This window comes from Neopelma chrysocephalum, unplaced genomic scaffold (assembly GCF_003984885.1).
Source record: "Neopelma chrysocephalum unplaced genomic scaffold, ASM398488v2 Primary Assembly neopelma1_116, whole genome shotgun sequence".
NCBI lineage: Eukaryota > Metazoa > Chordata > Aves > Passeriformes > Pipridae > Neopelma > Neopelma chrysocephalum.
Window position 1 is genome coordinate 569,583 of NW_020897778.1, and position 13,594 is coordinate 583,176.

A 13,594-nucleotide genomic window follows, 5' to 3' on the forward strand; every position below is an offset into this window, starting at 1 on the left:
ATCCACTGGGTCATTTCTGAGGAAACATCTCCAATATCCAGAAGTGCCCCCCTTTCTTCTCAGAAATCACTGAAGAAGAGATTGGGAAGTCAGTGAGAAATACAGCTCCACAGTGAGAAACACAGCAGTGAGACTCCAGCCTGCAGTGAGTCACATCATTGAGGGGCTTACTTGTGGAATCAGAGAGATAGATTCCTCTCAGGATCACTCCAAGCTGGCAGAAGTCTATCTCCTTCCTCTGAATTAACACACTTGGTCTTTTTAGTCAAATGCAAGACTGGGGGACTCTTTCCTGTGAAAGTAAATTGTGAGGTCCACAGGGCCTCAGAAAAGGTGCTCAAAGCTCTTTAACTTCCTGCAACTTCTCCTTGAAACACATGCAGGCACTTGTGTGTACTATGCTTAGCAGCAAAGGTTTCCTGTTTGGGGTCAGAAGTGACAAGGAAGATCCTGCAGCTTTGTGAAAAGCTTTTTAGCCAAAACCATTGTCTCCCACTAGTGAGGAAAGCCCACCCTCCACAGCCCCATCCCACTTCTCCATTCAGAAGCGTCAGCAGTTCCCCAGAGCTGCAGTCAGCTCTTCTCTACAGCAAAGGCCCTGCCAAGTCCAGTTGCTCCAGGTGACTGAGCCAAGGTGTGGATCTCTGAGCAGAGATTTCCAGATCAGGCCAATTGTGTTGTTAAGCTGGGAGCTCTCTCTGTTCTTCCAAGTTCTCTTTCCTGGGTACGAGCATTGTTCCCTCTGGGCTCCTGCAGACGCCCATTGTTCCCCCAGCTCCCTGCCTTTGATGCTGCGGAACAAAACGCACAGTGTTTGTGACAGGAGGGAAAAATCAAAAAGCTTTTCAATTACACAGTTGGTTGAGCAGCTCGGGCACAGCTGGCTGCAGAGCACCAGGGAACCAGCACCTCTCCACAAACTGGGACTCCAGTGAGGAGGCCTCGAGCTCAGCTGCAAAGTGACTCAAAAGAGGGAATGACAAGTAGTTGATGGTTATCTGCTGAGCTTTAATTTCATAACCTCCCAATTCCAAGTGCTCCTGGATTGTACAGACTTTCACTAACCTAGCGGCTGCCAGCTGCAAAAAGCTGGCAGGTATTCCTGCTTCATCCTGTCAGCATTGCTCAGATTTGACTGGAGAGACACCACAGTAACATCTAGATTCCCTGACTCCATTTCCAGACTAATTTGGCTGGTGCCAGGCAGGGGCAACCTCAGCCTGAGCAGCATTGGCAGAACAGGGCAGAGGTCTGACATGGTGATGGTCTGAGGTGCACCAGCAGGGCCACACAGAAGGAGGTGGGATGGCCCAGCCACAGCTGGCAAAGCTGTTTCATGGTCCAGTTTGGACCCCACAGGTCCTGCTATGGAACACACCATTCCTGTCAGGGCAGTGGTCTGGGTGGATACAGCTCTCCCTCGTGTTCCATAAGCAGCTGTGAATGATTTCCCTTACTGCCACGATGACAGATCCCAGGATCTCAGAGATGGGAGGGGTCTTCTACTCCATTTGAGCCTGTCACCTTAGTCCATCCCAACCTCTTCTGCAAAAGCACAGGCAGCACCAGGGAGAGAGCTCTCCAGAAGGATCAATCTATGGAAAAAGCTAATAAAACAATAAGAAAATACTTGCACATAAAAGGGCCAGCCAGACAGATCTGCCTCAGACAAAGGCACTCACACTCTCTTTTACAAATATATTTTTATTATTTTAATGCTTATTAAGAAATGTAACCAAGACAGACTCCGCAGCACCAGCGGCTCCTCACTGCCCAGCAGTCTGATGACTTCACAGATATGAAAACTTCACAGATTCAAAAAAACCTTTGGTCAATGCACTTTAAATACATTTGCATGCACAGATTCTCCCACCCCCTTCCCTCCCCCCTCCCTAATGGTAACTGACAAACAGAGGGAAAACAACACCTATATCATAAAACATTTAAATTAAAAGAGTAATTGTTTCGTAGTGACAGCATGTGCAGCAGGGTGTTCATAGTGTCTTGGTTGTCAGACCACAGAGAACTGCTCCACAGGAACACCAGCTCCTGAGACAGTGGGGGAAGCAAAGGATGTTCTCAGATCAACAGGTTCCAGTCTGGATTTTAACACATCCTTGTGTGAACAGTCCCAGCAGGCAAGTAAGATGGGGAGTTACACACAACATTGCCCCAGTTTGGGGATTCTCAGTCTGTCAGGGTTATTCACCTCTCATGCAAATGAGGAACTGGTGTGATTTTAGTTACTCTTGATGTGTTTTACCATAAAGAAGGTCAAAAGCTCAGGGCTAGAGAGAAAAAAACTTCAATATGACTCAGTGCAGTTTGATACCCAAAACAAATTGGGAGAGAACTGGCTTTTAGGCAGCTGAATTTAGCAGGCACCACTAGAGAATATTCTATGCAGTTTTGATACATTGCAGCACCTTTGCAGCACGTTTATCCTTCCACAGAGCGTGGCTGGATGGATTTGGTTTTAGGTAGGGCCCATGCTCATGAAGCAGAAGGGTTTGTGTTACACCTGGATGTGCTCATGCAATGGGACAATGTATCTGGAAAGGACAATCCATAAGAACCATCTCTGCCTCAGTCAATATGGACCACACAAAGTCAACCCTCTGCACACACCAGGCAGGGTTGATCCTCTCCAGTGACCCCAGGAAAGCTGTAAGGCTGTACATCCTTTCCAGAATCCTTCCTCAGCAAGTCACACCTTGGTCTCAAGCCAGCACCATCTGTGCACTCCCCAGGATCTCCCAGCACATTCCTGCTCCCCTGAAATTGTCCCGAACACCTACCCTGCAAATACTCCTTCACCACCAAGATTTCCCATCCATCCTGGCCCTGCAAATTCCCACACCTTAGAGACTTCTCTATATCCACCAGCATCCCCTGGAGCCTGTTTTCAAAGAATGATCAAAGGCTCAGATTATTCCATGTCACTCCAAGTCCACCTGCAGAACAAGCTTCCTGGCACCGACTGGGATCAGTGGGAAGCCCTTTCTGTCTACAGTAATCCCAGCTGTCCCACCATGTCCAGTTGCTTCTTAGTTCAAGAGCTGGAGTTCAAGCTTGCACAGAGCTTTGAAATATCACTGATCCCAAGGGAAATCTGCAGGACACAGCTGTAAGTGCATTTATTTGCACATACAAAAAAGCAGTGCCCTATTGAGGAGAAGGCCCCAAGAAGTCTTGGTAAAATTACTCCTGGCAACTGATCAAACTTTGCTTTCTCTAAAACCCAATAAAGCAAATGAACCCTGGAGCCTAAGGGTCTTCAGGGAATGGTGAAATTCATGGAATGCCATCACACCAAACAAGGCACCACATTTCTCTATGTGTCTTCAGACTTTTTTTAGTAAGGAGTTCCAGTTGAATGAAATTAGTCTCTTCTTACCCCAGCTCTTACTCTCTGGGCCCACTGCACCTTGGATTCCCAAGGAGGTCTTCTGCAGCCTCTCCTGATAATCATCCCCTTCTTTGTCTTGGCATCACATTTGTTTATCCAGGACAGCTGCATTTCATCAGCTAAACATTCTTCAGCTGCAAGAAAAGTGGGCATATGGTCCTATGCAGCTTGGAAGGCAGGGACTTCTCTCAAGAGTGGAGAACTGCTAGAAGCAAAAACCACACTTCACCGGTGGGACCTACTACTTCTTTTTTTTTTTTTTTTAAATCCAAACCCTAAAAGCAAGAAGCCTTAAAATCATAATCCCTAGGAAACAAGAAGTAAGAATTCCAAAATTCTGTTCAAAAGGCCCATGCTCTCCCCAACAACTGCTTCAGGAACATCTTCTGAAGGTCCATCCCAGCCATATGTTTGCCAGAAGGCTCACAGCATGTGGTGAATTGCCATCCCTTCCTTCTTGTGGCTGCAGACTTCTATGCAAACCACACTGCCTCCGTACCCCCCTGCTCTTCCTCCTGCACACATCCCCCAGCCCCTTCACACACCCTTTTCATTTCATGTCTGGATCACTAATATGGAGAGGGACTGGACACACTTGGGGGCAGCTCAAGCAGCAACACAAAAGCTAATTTCAAGATATCTGGAAACTCAATAAACTCTCTTTGTGATCCAGTCAGGCAGGAAAGTTTTCCAGAGTGACAATCCTAAGTTTGTCCATCAAGACAGATCAACTTGATTCTTGTGGCAGCCAAGCAAGAAGCTGCCCTAATTGAGTGTGAAGATGCTCAGGAAACAATAGAAAGCGACCAACCCACATGAGCTGAAAGTCTGATCCAATGTGGTGTAAACCATTCCTTTACAAAGCTCAACAGGAGACACTTCTGCACTCGTGTGTGTTCCAGCATGAGCGATGCTGGTATTTTCCCACACTTCCTTCCCTGCTCTGCTTCTTTGTGGACCTAATTGTTATTGACATGAATGCCGGATGTAATCTTGTGTTATTCTTAGAAACACTTCGGCTCCCAACCGAGGCCTGAAGAGAACAGCCCCCCATTTTCCTGAGTTCCTCTGCCACAGTTACAGGAGGTCAGAGCAGCCATCACACAAATAACCTACAGAAATATTCCATCAAGAAAGATCAAGAGTAACGAGATCCCGAGTCACCCTGCCGAGGAACCACCTATGACGTCAGTCCCAGGGAAACGGCTCAGTGTTCGTAAATGGTGCTGGAGTGATAATCCACTCCTCTGACGTTAGACCACGGTGCAAGAGCTGTGCCAAGAAAGCAGCAATTCAATTAAACTGTGAAGTCTATTGTTTTACAAACTGGCCTGTCTTTCTGCTAAGGGTTGTGGTGGCAGCCACATCTTTTTCTCCATCTCACACTAAGCTTTGTGCTAGCCCAGAGCAGCTACACACTTGAACACATTCAGCATCGTAAACTACTCCCCACCTTCATGTAGGGAGACTGGCAAAAGGAAAATTCTCCTCAAATAAAACTGGCTTTTCATTTTAATTGTTCACAATACATAAAATAAACATGGGGTAAAAACACATACATAACCTGCTCTTCCTCAAGTATGAAAATCCAGTTTCCCTTGGATTCTGAAATGTTAGTGGACAGACATGAGGAGGAGCCACGTTTGGGGGGTATTTCTGATGTTTTCAGCTAGGGAATAAGGTTTGGATCCCTGGAATTACCAGACTTTTAGTTTTCCAGTAGGACAGTACTGCCTGTGTCTCCAGAAGGCTGGTGGGACTGGACACAGATTATTTGTCTGAATAACAAAACCCAGACAGTTCTCAGGTAGAATTCAAGCTGATGTGGGTTTCTGCTGTCCTTGAGCTGCCAGGCTTCCTGTGACACAGAAAATTATCAAACTGTTGTGAAACACCTCTAAAACAAACCACATCAGTGCATACACTTGCTGCAGCAGAGATTTGCCTGTTCTCTTTTACAGAGAACTGCAGTTTGTGTAGTTTTCTGCAGTTTTCTAATACTACTGACACCTTTCAGTTTCTCAGAGTAGGAGTTTCCAACCAGACAGGCCAGCTCTGTTGGCCTCTGTACCACAGGGACACATCAGGCTTCACAGTAAAGCACATCAGGAAAAAACTGAAATCACAGGAGAAAAGGGGTTTAAACAGAGCTCATTGGAATTCCAAAAATAAGTGGTAGGTATGTGTGTGGGTTCCTCCCTATCCCAAGAAACAAGAAAAAAATCCCACAGCCTTTTGAGTGAGGATCAAAATGACCAAAATATGGAATATTAGCTCCCCTCACACACATTTGGGGCCATGGAAAGAATTTGCATTCTAGGAGCTCAGGAGGACAAGCACAGACACAGAGGAAAAGCAGACAGTGCCACCAGCCTACAGACAGGCCAGACACCCGACAACCCTTCACAGCCCCACCCTGGGGACACAGGCCCAGCCTGGCCTGCTGCTCTGCCACTGCAGCACCAAGTCCTGCTGGGAGCCCTTTTGCCAAGGGAAATCCGTATTACAGACTCTGCTTTCATGATTTGCTGGACAAAGTGGAGAGCTAAGAGGTTGTATTTGCCTTGTGCATCTGGAACACTGAGTGCTCAGGGAATTGATATGAGTTCTTGTCCATCTTTTATAACTTAAAGTAACCTTATCAAGACATGGAAAAAACCCCACTTGAGCAACCTGTTGCAGTATAAGCTTTAAAAACATGAACTGAAGACAAAATGCCATGGTTGAAGGTATCCAGAGTTTCCATCTGATAAATTCCTTTGCTCTATAAGCAGCTCCTGGCATCCTTCCTCACCAATAGATGTTACTATCCCCTGTTCCGCTTGTTGCAGGGCCACAGTACTAAAAAGCCCCTTCCCTGTTGCTCTTTGCCATTCAGGGAATATTTCCAGCCATGCTTCAGTTTCTGTTGGTAAAGACAGCAACACTGACACACAGCCACAGGCACACAGTACACCATAATGTCCCCATAGCCCTGCAGCAGCAGGGTCTCCCAATGCTGAACTTGGAATGCCATCCTCGACCTTGGCACTGCTCATGGTGACAGGTCATTGACAGGTAACGTGTCCCTCCTTCCTTAGTCCACTTCAACGGTCTCTTGGCTTTTCTCCAGTCTAGTATTTAGGATCATCCCAGCAGTCCTGGATAAGGGACCCCTTTCTCCACAGCAATCTGAATACACAGCTCTCCCCCCGCCCCCCCAACCTCCCTTTCTGCCACGGCAGAGGTCACCAATGGAAAAAAAAAATCATTCTACCAGGAAGACTTCAAAAGTCTCATCAGGAAACATCAGCTGCAGCGAAAGCTGCTCTTTCCAGATCTGCATAAGACACCTGGGCATCAAGTAGCTCTTCACTGTGAAGCTCCCTGTTCAGGCACGCATCAGAGAGAATCCCATTTTTGCAGGAATGTAGGAGATGCCCATTTGTCTCCAGGTCCAGAGCATTTCCGTTCTGGTGCCCTTCCAAGCCAGCTTTGCATTTGTTCCAGTCCTGCTTTTCAGGATCCCTGTGGATCTCTCCATTGGTGTACACCTCTAGTGCATACTCACTGATCCGTATGCTGGCGTTCTCTGTGTCCCCACCGTGGGTTGAAGTCCTGGAGCTGGCTGTCCCTGCCTTGAACGGCTCCTTGCGGCCCAGGATGTGCTGGCTGATGATTTTACGGAAGGTGTAGCGGAACTCCCTGATTCGGTAGGCATAAATTAGAGGGTTTACAACCGAGTTAGCGTGAGACAGGATAATAGCCAGATACATCAACCAGAGGGGAGCATGGGCACAATCTGGGCAAAAAAGGGTAAAGCAGTTAATAATATGTAGTGGGAGCCAGCAGACTGCAAACAGCCCAACAATGATGGCTAAGGATTTGGCTGCATGGACTTCCTTCTGCAACGTGGAGCGCGAACGTTCCCCGTGTACCATCTTGTTCTCCATCTGCTTGAGCTGTCGCCGGGCTGCCATGAAGATCTTCAAGTAGATGCCAAACATGAGGAGGAGGGGCAAGAGCACACAGGCAAAGAAGTTGTAGTAGACCATGTACTCCATGGTGACCACAGCCTCAAAGAGACAGGCCACCATACTGTTGCTGCAGTTGATGGGAGAGGACCTGTTGGAACCCAGCTCTTCGATCTGGGCGCGGTTGTGCCACCCCAGCATTGGGGTCAGGCCGATGATGAAGGACAACACCCAGCAGATGGCAATGATGCCTTTGGCTCGAGAGCCAGTCACCAAGCCATTGTACCTGTAAAGCACAGCAAATGGGAGTTACATCAGTGTTATTCCACAAGCCCCTGGAACCCACACAACCTCCCAATGGCCCAATGTTCCAGAAGACAGCGAGAAAGGCACCTGCTGTGCAGAACCCACACAGCACAGCGCAGCAAGGACTCCATGGTGACACAGTCTGCTGCCTATTTCCCTCCCCTTTCCTTTAGGCAGTGAATAGTTGACAGAAAAGTGGGGAAACGGATGCAGTTTTTATCTGTGTTCCTTTACTCCATCAATCTACCTAGTCAAGTGCATAGATCTTGAATCCTGCATAATCAACAGCACTGCTCTGACCCTGGGTGATGAAGACTACCATGGGTCTCTTGCTAAAGGCTGAGGCAGTGTCTCCTTCCTGGCAAAGGAACAGCCTTTTAGCATGGAATTGCCAGGTCTGTCTTGCAGGAGATCTGTAAACCAAATAGCACAAAAGAACTCGGAGGCACAGTGCCACATGTCCACGTTCTGGTGTGCTCCAGGGAAATCCTGCTGGCTCAGCTGAGCAGCCAGGCTGGCATTGCCTTGCACAGCACCTCACTCTGCTCCACAGCGGCACTTTCGGGATGACCAGCACCATCAACCTTCCTGAAATAACCGAGACAAGTCAGCAGTTTTCCTCACTGGCCCAGCTAAGCTGGACCCCAGGTCTTTCTCAGAAAGGGTGAATTTAAGCTGAGGGCAGTGCTCTGACTACAGGTGTGCTGTGGCTGCACTGCACACACCAAAGGGACCCCAGTGGTGGAGGTATTGATATGCCTGGCTGAAGCCAGCACTCTTAACAGTAAATTCTCCAAGATCTGTTGAAAGAAACAATAAGCAGTGTGGTAAGAATCTGACAGTGCAGCAGGGACATCAGTTTGTTCAAAATATCAACCAGTTCCCAAGGCCTCACAGGTTACTGCGAGTCCTGAGCTGACTCCACCAGTTCTTCCCTCTGAAAATGTAAATCAGGGCAGCAGTTTAACATTTCAATGCAATTTCCTTCCCTTGGTAATGCTCAGCATGGGAAGTAGATGGCCGGATTCCCACATTGTCCAGCGTGGGTCCCACACTGTACTTGACCCCGTGTGTCTGCGATCGGACAACGGTAGCGCTGGGCTCCCAGTGTTTACCCAGTGCTCCTGCTCCCTCTGTCCCCAGGATTCTCTCAGAAAACAAACATTAAAAGAAATAATACAACAAGCCACAGAAATCTTTCCATCTCCCAATGAAATAGTTGCTCCCACAGGTTCATGCTCCTATCCCAACACAAGTTCAAGATAGGCGAGGAGAGAGGCTGCTTTTGCTGGGCTCAGTGGAGAATGGAGATCCTGCACGTGCTTTATATCCCTGCTGATGGGCCTTGGAAAAAACTGTCTCCTTCCTCAGCTGCATTTCAAAATCAGAAAAGAGGGAGCAGGTGAGGGAGCCAACCACACAATTCCCAGTATTAGAAATACACCAAAATCCTCCTTCCAGAAACGAGGGAGGAATTCAGCTGATTCTGAGAGAGAAAAAGTTTTTTTTCCAGCAATTAGTGGATCCTGCTCAGTGCCTAGGGGCTGCTAAGGGCACAGCATGGATGGTAGCAGGGAGCTGCTCACTTTCAGGCCTCATCAACAGAGCAAAACAGCATCTGTGCTTTGAAATGTACACTCAGGGAGCCAGAGAGTGGCTGAAGGCACTTGAAGCTTGGAAAAACAAAAAACAAAACAAAAAAACCTCAAAACCCTGCAGCCCTGGAATTAGCTACATCTTGTCAGAGGAATTTTGAAATTGTGCAGCTGTTATCCCACGACTAGAGATGTCCCTTCCCTTCCACTAAAAATATATATCACTACTGCTCCAGACAAACACCCCCCTCACTTCTCCCTCCCTCTTACCCTCTGGGGATTCCCATGCAAGGAACTTTACAAGGCTTCAGAACAGCACTTAACCCAAGCAGTTTCCAGCTGCAGTGTGTTGTGCTGGAGTGCATGTCCATCATGCCTTGCTCAGTATCTCCAAGGGTTAAGAGAGAAAGCTCACGGCATCTGGTGACAAAGTCTGTGGCCCTGCATTGGCCAGGTACCCACTGAGAAGTGTTAATTTGTTTAGGAGAGCTTAATTTCTAGGACTCACATGAGACATGTCTGGCTGACTTGGCTGAGGTAGGGTTATAGGTGGCCTAACTCACCACCACAGCATCCAACCATCCTGCTGCTTGCCTTCTAAACCTTTATTTGGTGGACAGCACTGACATCCTGGCCAGACGGCTCTGCCATGCACGGAGCAGGTTTCAGACACTGTTACTGCATCACCCCAGAAAGCCTGTGCTCAGCACTGAGGGCTTTGATGTGAATTCCAGCAGTGCTCAATGGTGTTTAACAAATCACTACAAAACACCACTCACTGAACACACCCACTCAACATCCCACAACTCAGGCAGCTGAAGCCATCAGGGACAGGACCAAGGAGGATATTCTGTCCCTATTACAAGTATCTGGAAATGAGAGACACTGGCAATCCCAGATCATCCAGGAAATCTGTGGCAGGGCAAGAAACCAAACTGAGACCCTCTCATGCACCACCTAAACAACCCTTCCCCAAAACTCTCAGTCACAAACCCTCCTCCCCTATTGCCAGGTGCCAACTGATACCAGTGCTCATCCATGCTATAGAGACAGGGTGGGGTGGGATCCCACAGCTGGGCACAGGTGCCCACCATTATTTCTTCTGCTCTAAACAGCAGAAGCAAGAATGGTGGGCAAACACAGCTGTTCTGCTCGTGACACAATGAGCTTCTAGACTAAAACCTTGGCAACAGCGAGTTCTGCTGCAGCCCATGAAGCCACAGACAACAGGCACTGCTTTCAAAGCCGTGCCCATGTTGAAAGGAGAAGGGAAATTACTCTTCTCTCATAGTAGGCTGAATCTGCCCATAATCTATTTAACATGAGCACACGTAGGAAATGCCTGCCATAAAAGGTTTATGGTGACTAGGGAGAGAAATAAGTCCACATATGGCTCAAAGTGTCAATAAAACATTAAATCTCTGATTCACCGGTTCAGGTGCTCATGTATGAGCATTTCAGAAGGCAACCCTGGAGAATTCAAGCTGAAAGAGACCATTCTCAGCACAGAGGTCCCATTCCGCATCCCGGTAGGAAAACCAGCTTTCAGCAGAGGAAAAGGCCAGTGCTCCAGCACCGTACTGCAGTTGGCACGGGGTGACCTGCATGTTTCATACCTGAAACCAGCTCACAGAGCAAGCAGAAACCTCAGTAACCTGAGAAAACTTTTCCGTTTGGCTGCAGGAAGGAAAGTTTCCCCCTCTCCTTCCAGTGCATCCGAGGCACCTGCCCTTCCCCTGGGAGTCTCTTTGCACCGATGCCTGCACAGGAGCACGTGGCTGGGCACGGTGCCCGCAGAGCGTTCGCTGGCACCGCCGAGCCTGGAAAGCAGCGATTGTTCTTGGCCCGTGGCTTCACCCTGGGCTCAGACTCGCTGCCAGTTTTGTTTGGAGCCCCCGGGGGTTCGACATCCGCCAGTGCAGGTTTTCAGGTACCTGCCGCGTGAGAGACACCGCTGGGATTTTATCCCAGGGCGAACAATGGCTCGGACTCCCTGCCATGGGAGTGCTTTGCTGCCACTTGCAGAGCGTTACGTTTGTATAAAACCTGGCAGAATTCAGCAAAGTGCTTGAGAACTTTTGGAAAGTTTACCAAATTCTACACCGTGTTTTAATCACTTGAAAGGCAGAACCCATAAAACGTTCACAAGTTAGTTTTTATCTATTTTTAAATTCCACCTATAGATGTCTTTCCTCACTGTAATATTTTGAAAGGGGGTCTTTTCTCCACAGAAAAATAATTTCAAAGGTAACTCTAATTATGTACTGAGGGATACAAAACCAAGCAGCATCAGAAATCCCACTTTGCTGCCTCCTTAATACTGGCAGTTTATTTGTGTGGGAATACACATCCACATATTTGGTTACCTTCATTAGGACAAATCAGACATGAAACAGTTAAAAGGAAACATAGGTTTGGCCCTTTTTGGTTTCATGAGAGTGAAGGAAGTCTGAATTACTGAAGAGCATTCATCTAATGAATATTAGGAAAACCTGGTGTTATCTTTCATGTCCTCTGAGGAGGAGAGGGGGCTTTACCAGTTATTAAAGGATGAAGTGAAAACAACACACCTTTAGTGGAAGAATTTTCCTTCAAATTGTTTGACACATTTTTGAGGCAAACAGATATTAGAAAAGGAAAAAAAAAGAGGATGTGAGCAGCCTGAATCATATCACATTTCCCTCTTCACAATCAGCTTTCACTTTCTCAGTATGTGTGAGGCTATAAATCTAATGTTTATTCATCCATAAATTCTTAAGGGGAAACAGAATTGACAAGTTCATTACTCCTACTGTGAAAGGACAAACCAGCAGAGGACACAGAGGAGGAGGAACCCATGGATTTACCTGTGGGTTTCTGTATCCAATCAACCCCTCTGTTCCTGGGGCAGAAGAGGGTGTGCTCTGTTTTTTCAAAAACAAAATAGTGAAACCAGTATCATGCCCAGCACTGATGAAGTCTGGTTTTTCTAAAAGACTCTTTACCTTGACTGTTCCAGGAAATTACATTTTGAAGACAATATAGTTACAGTGATAGCCCCAAAAATGGGCAGAAATCCAGATTTTTAAAATCCTTTTCCTGGCAAGCCATCCTCTAGCAATGAGTGCTTAAACTGTCACCAAAAGTCCTCGGAGTCAGCTCATGAGAGATGAATTCAAGACATAAGCCCTTCCCAAAATCATTTCAGAGCCAGCTCCCAAGGGCTACTCTACATGTTTCCTTGTACCATTTACCATTATTCTGGTTTATAAACTGAATATCTATGGTAGGACCATAGAAAAGTGGACACAATCCAATTTATAGGTAACTAATATCAATAGTTTTCTCCACAGTGGAATTGAATAGATATGCCTTATAACCACATCAAAACTAGAGGCTGTAACAGGTGTGACTAATGGGGTTTGGAAACCAGCAATTAAAGGTAATGTTACAGCAGCACAAACTTGCTGAGAAAAGGCTTCAGGAAAGACTTTGCTGCACTGGCCCACCTGGAAAGGCAATCTCCACAGCTCCAGGGCTCCCAGTCTGGTTTTGAATGGGAAGTTTGTGTTAATTGACATAAGTGCTGCCTGACCAAAGTATTAAGAAGAGACAAAACTAAATTGCACAGATCAACACATGTGATTTAAGCTCAAAAGGAGTGAGGATGTGCAAAAACTCAACCTCAAGAGCACAAAAATCAGAGATTTGTTCCATTTTTGCAGCTGCATTTCTTACTCAGGAGAGGAAGGCAGTCTCTCCATTCCTGAGAGCGTGCTGCATCCTCCTAAGACAAGACAGGAAGGAAGGAGACTCCTACACTTCTCCTGCACCAGCCTCTCCAGGGGCTTCCTCTCCATCTCTTGAGCTCAGTGAATGACTCGAAATCATTGTCACAGAAATGCAAAGCTGCTTCACACCCACGGCCAGACACAGCCCACCACAACAACCTGCTCCTAGAAAACTGAACTGAGGAGCAGCCCCTGTGGGTGTGGCAAAACTTCCCCTTGTCCCAGGTCAGCCTCCCTGGTTGCTCTCCAATACCAGCCAGTCATAGTCAGCTTTCATGGCCTGATATGGAAACATCCTTTTCTTCCTCTAAACTCTAGAGACCACAGAATAACCACCTACAGGTCTGGGCTGGGAGAAGCCTCTGCCTTGACCTGATACATCCTTTGTTTCCAGAGGCAGTGCCTAAGCTGCTCCCAATCTTCCTAAGGCCCATTTCTTCATCGCCTGCTGCTTCCTCTCCCTTCACATTTAATGAACCCTGTGAGAAACCCCATCCACGCTCCCCCAGCCCTGCTGCTACAACTGCAGGCAGAGCTCCCCATTCTCCCCACAGGGAAGGA

General features: G+C 47.4%; 1 protein-coding gene across 2 annotated transcripts in view; it reads right to left on the bottom strand.

Annotated features, from left to right (window-relative positions):
• Positions 1 to 1,688: 1,688 nt before the first annotated feature.
• The window catches only part of ADORA2A (adenosine A2a receptor), a 35,107-nt gene continuing 23,201 nt past the window's right edge, over positions 1,689 to 13,594 (bottom strand). For both annotated transcript variants that reach the window (XM_027696781.1, XM_027696782.1), the window contains one exon: positions 1,689 to 7,648. In XM_027696781.1, the coding sequence (XP_027552582.1) occupies positions 6,688 to 7,648 (961 nt within the window). In that variant the 3' untranslated portion in view covers positions 1,689 to 6,687. The remainder of the gene's footprint in view (positions 7,649 to 13,594) is intronic.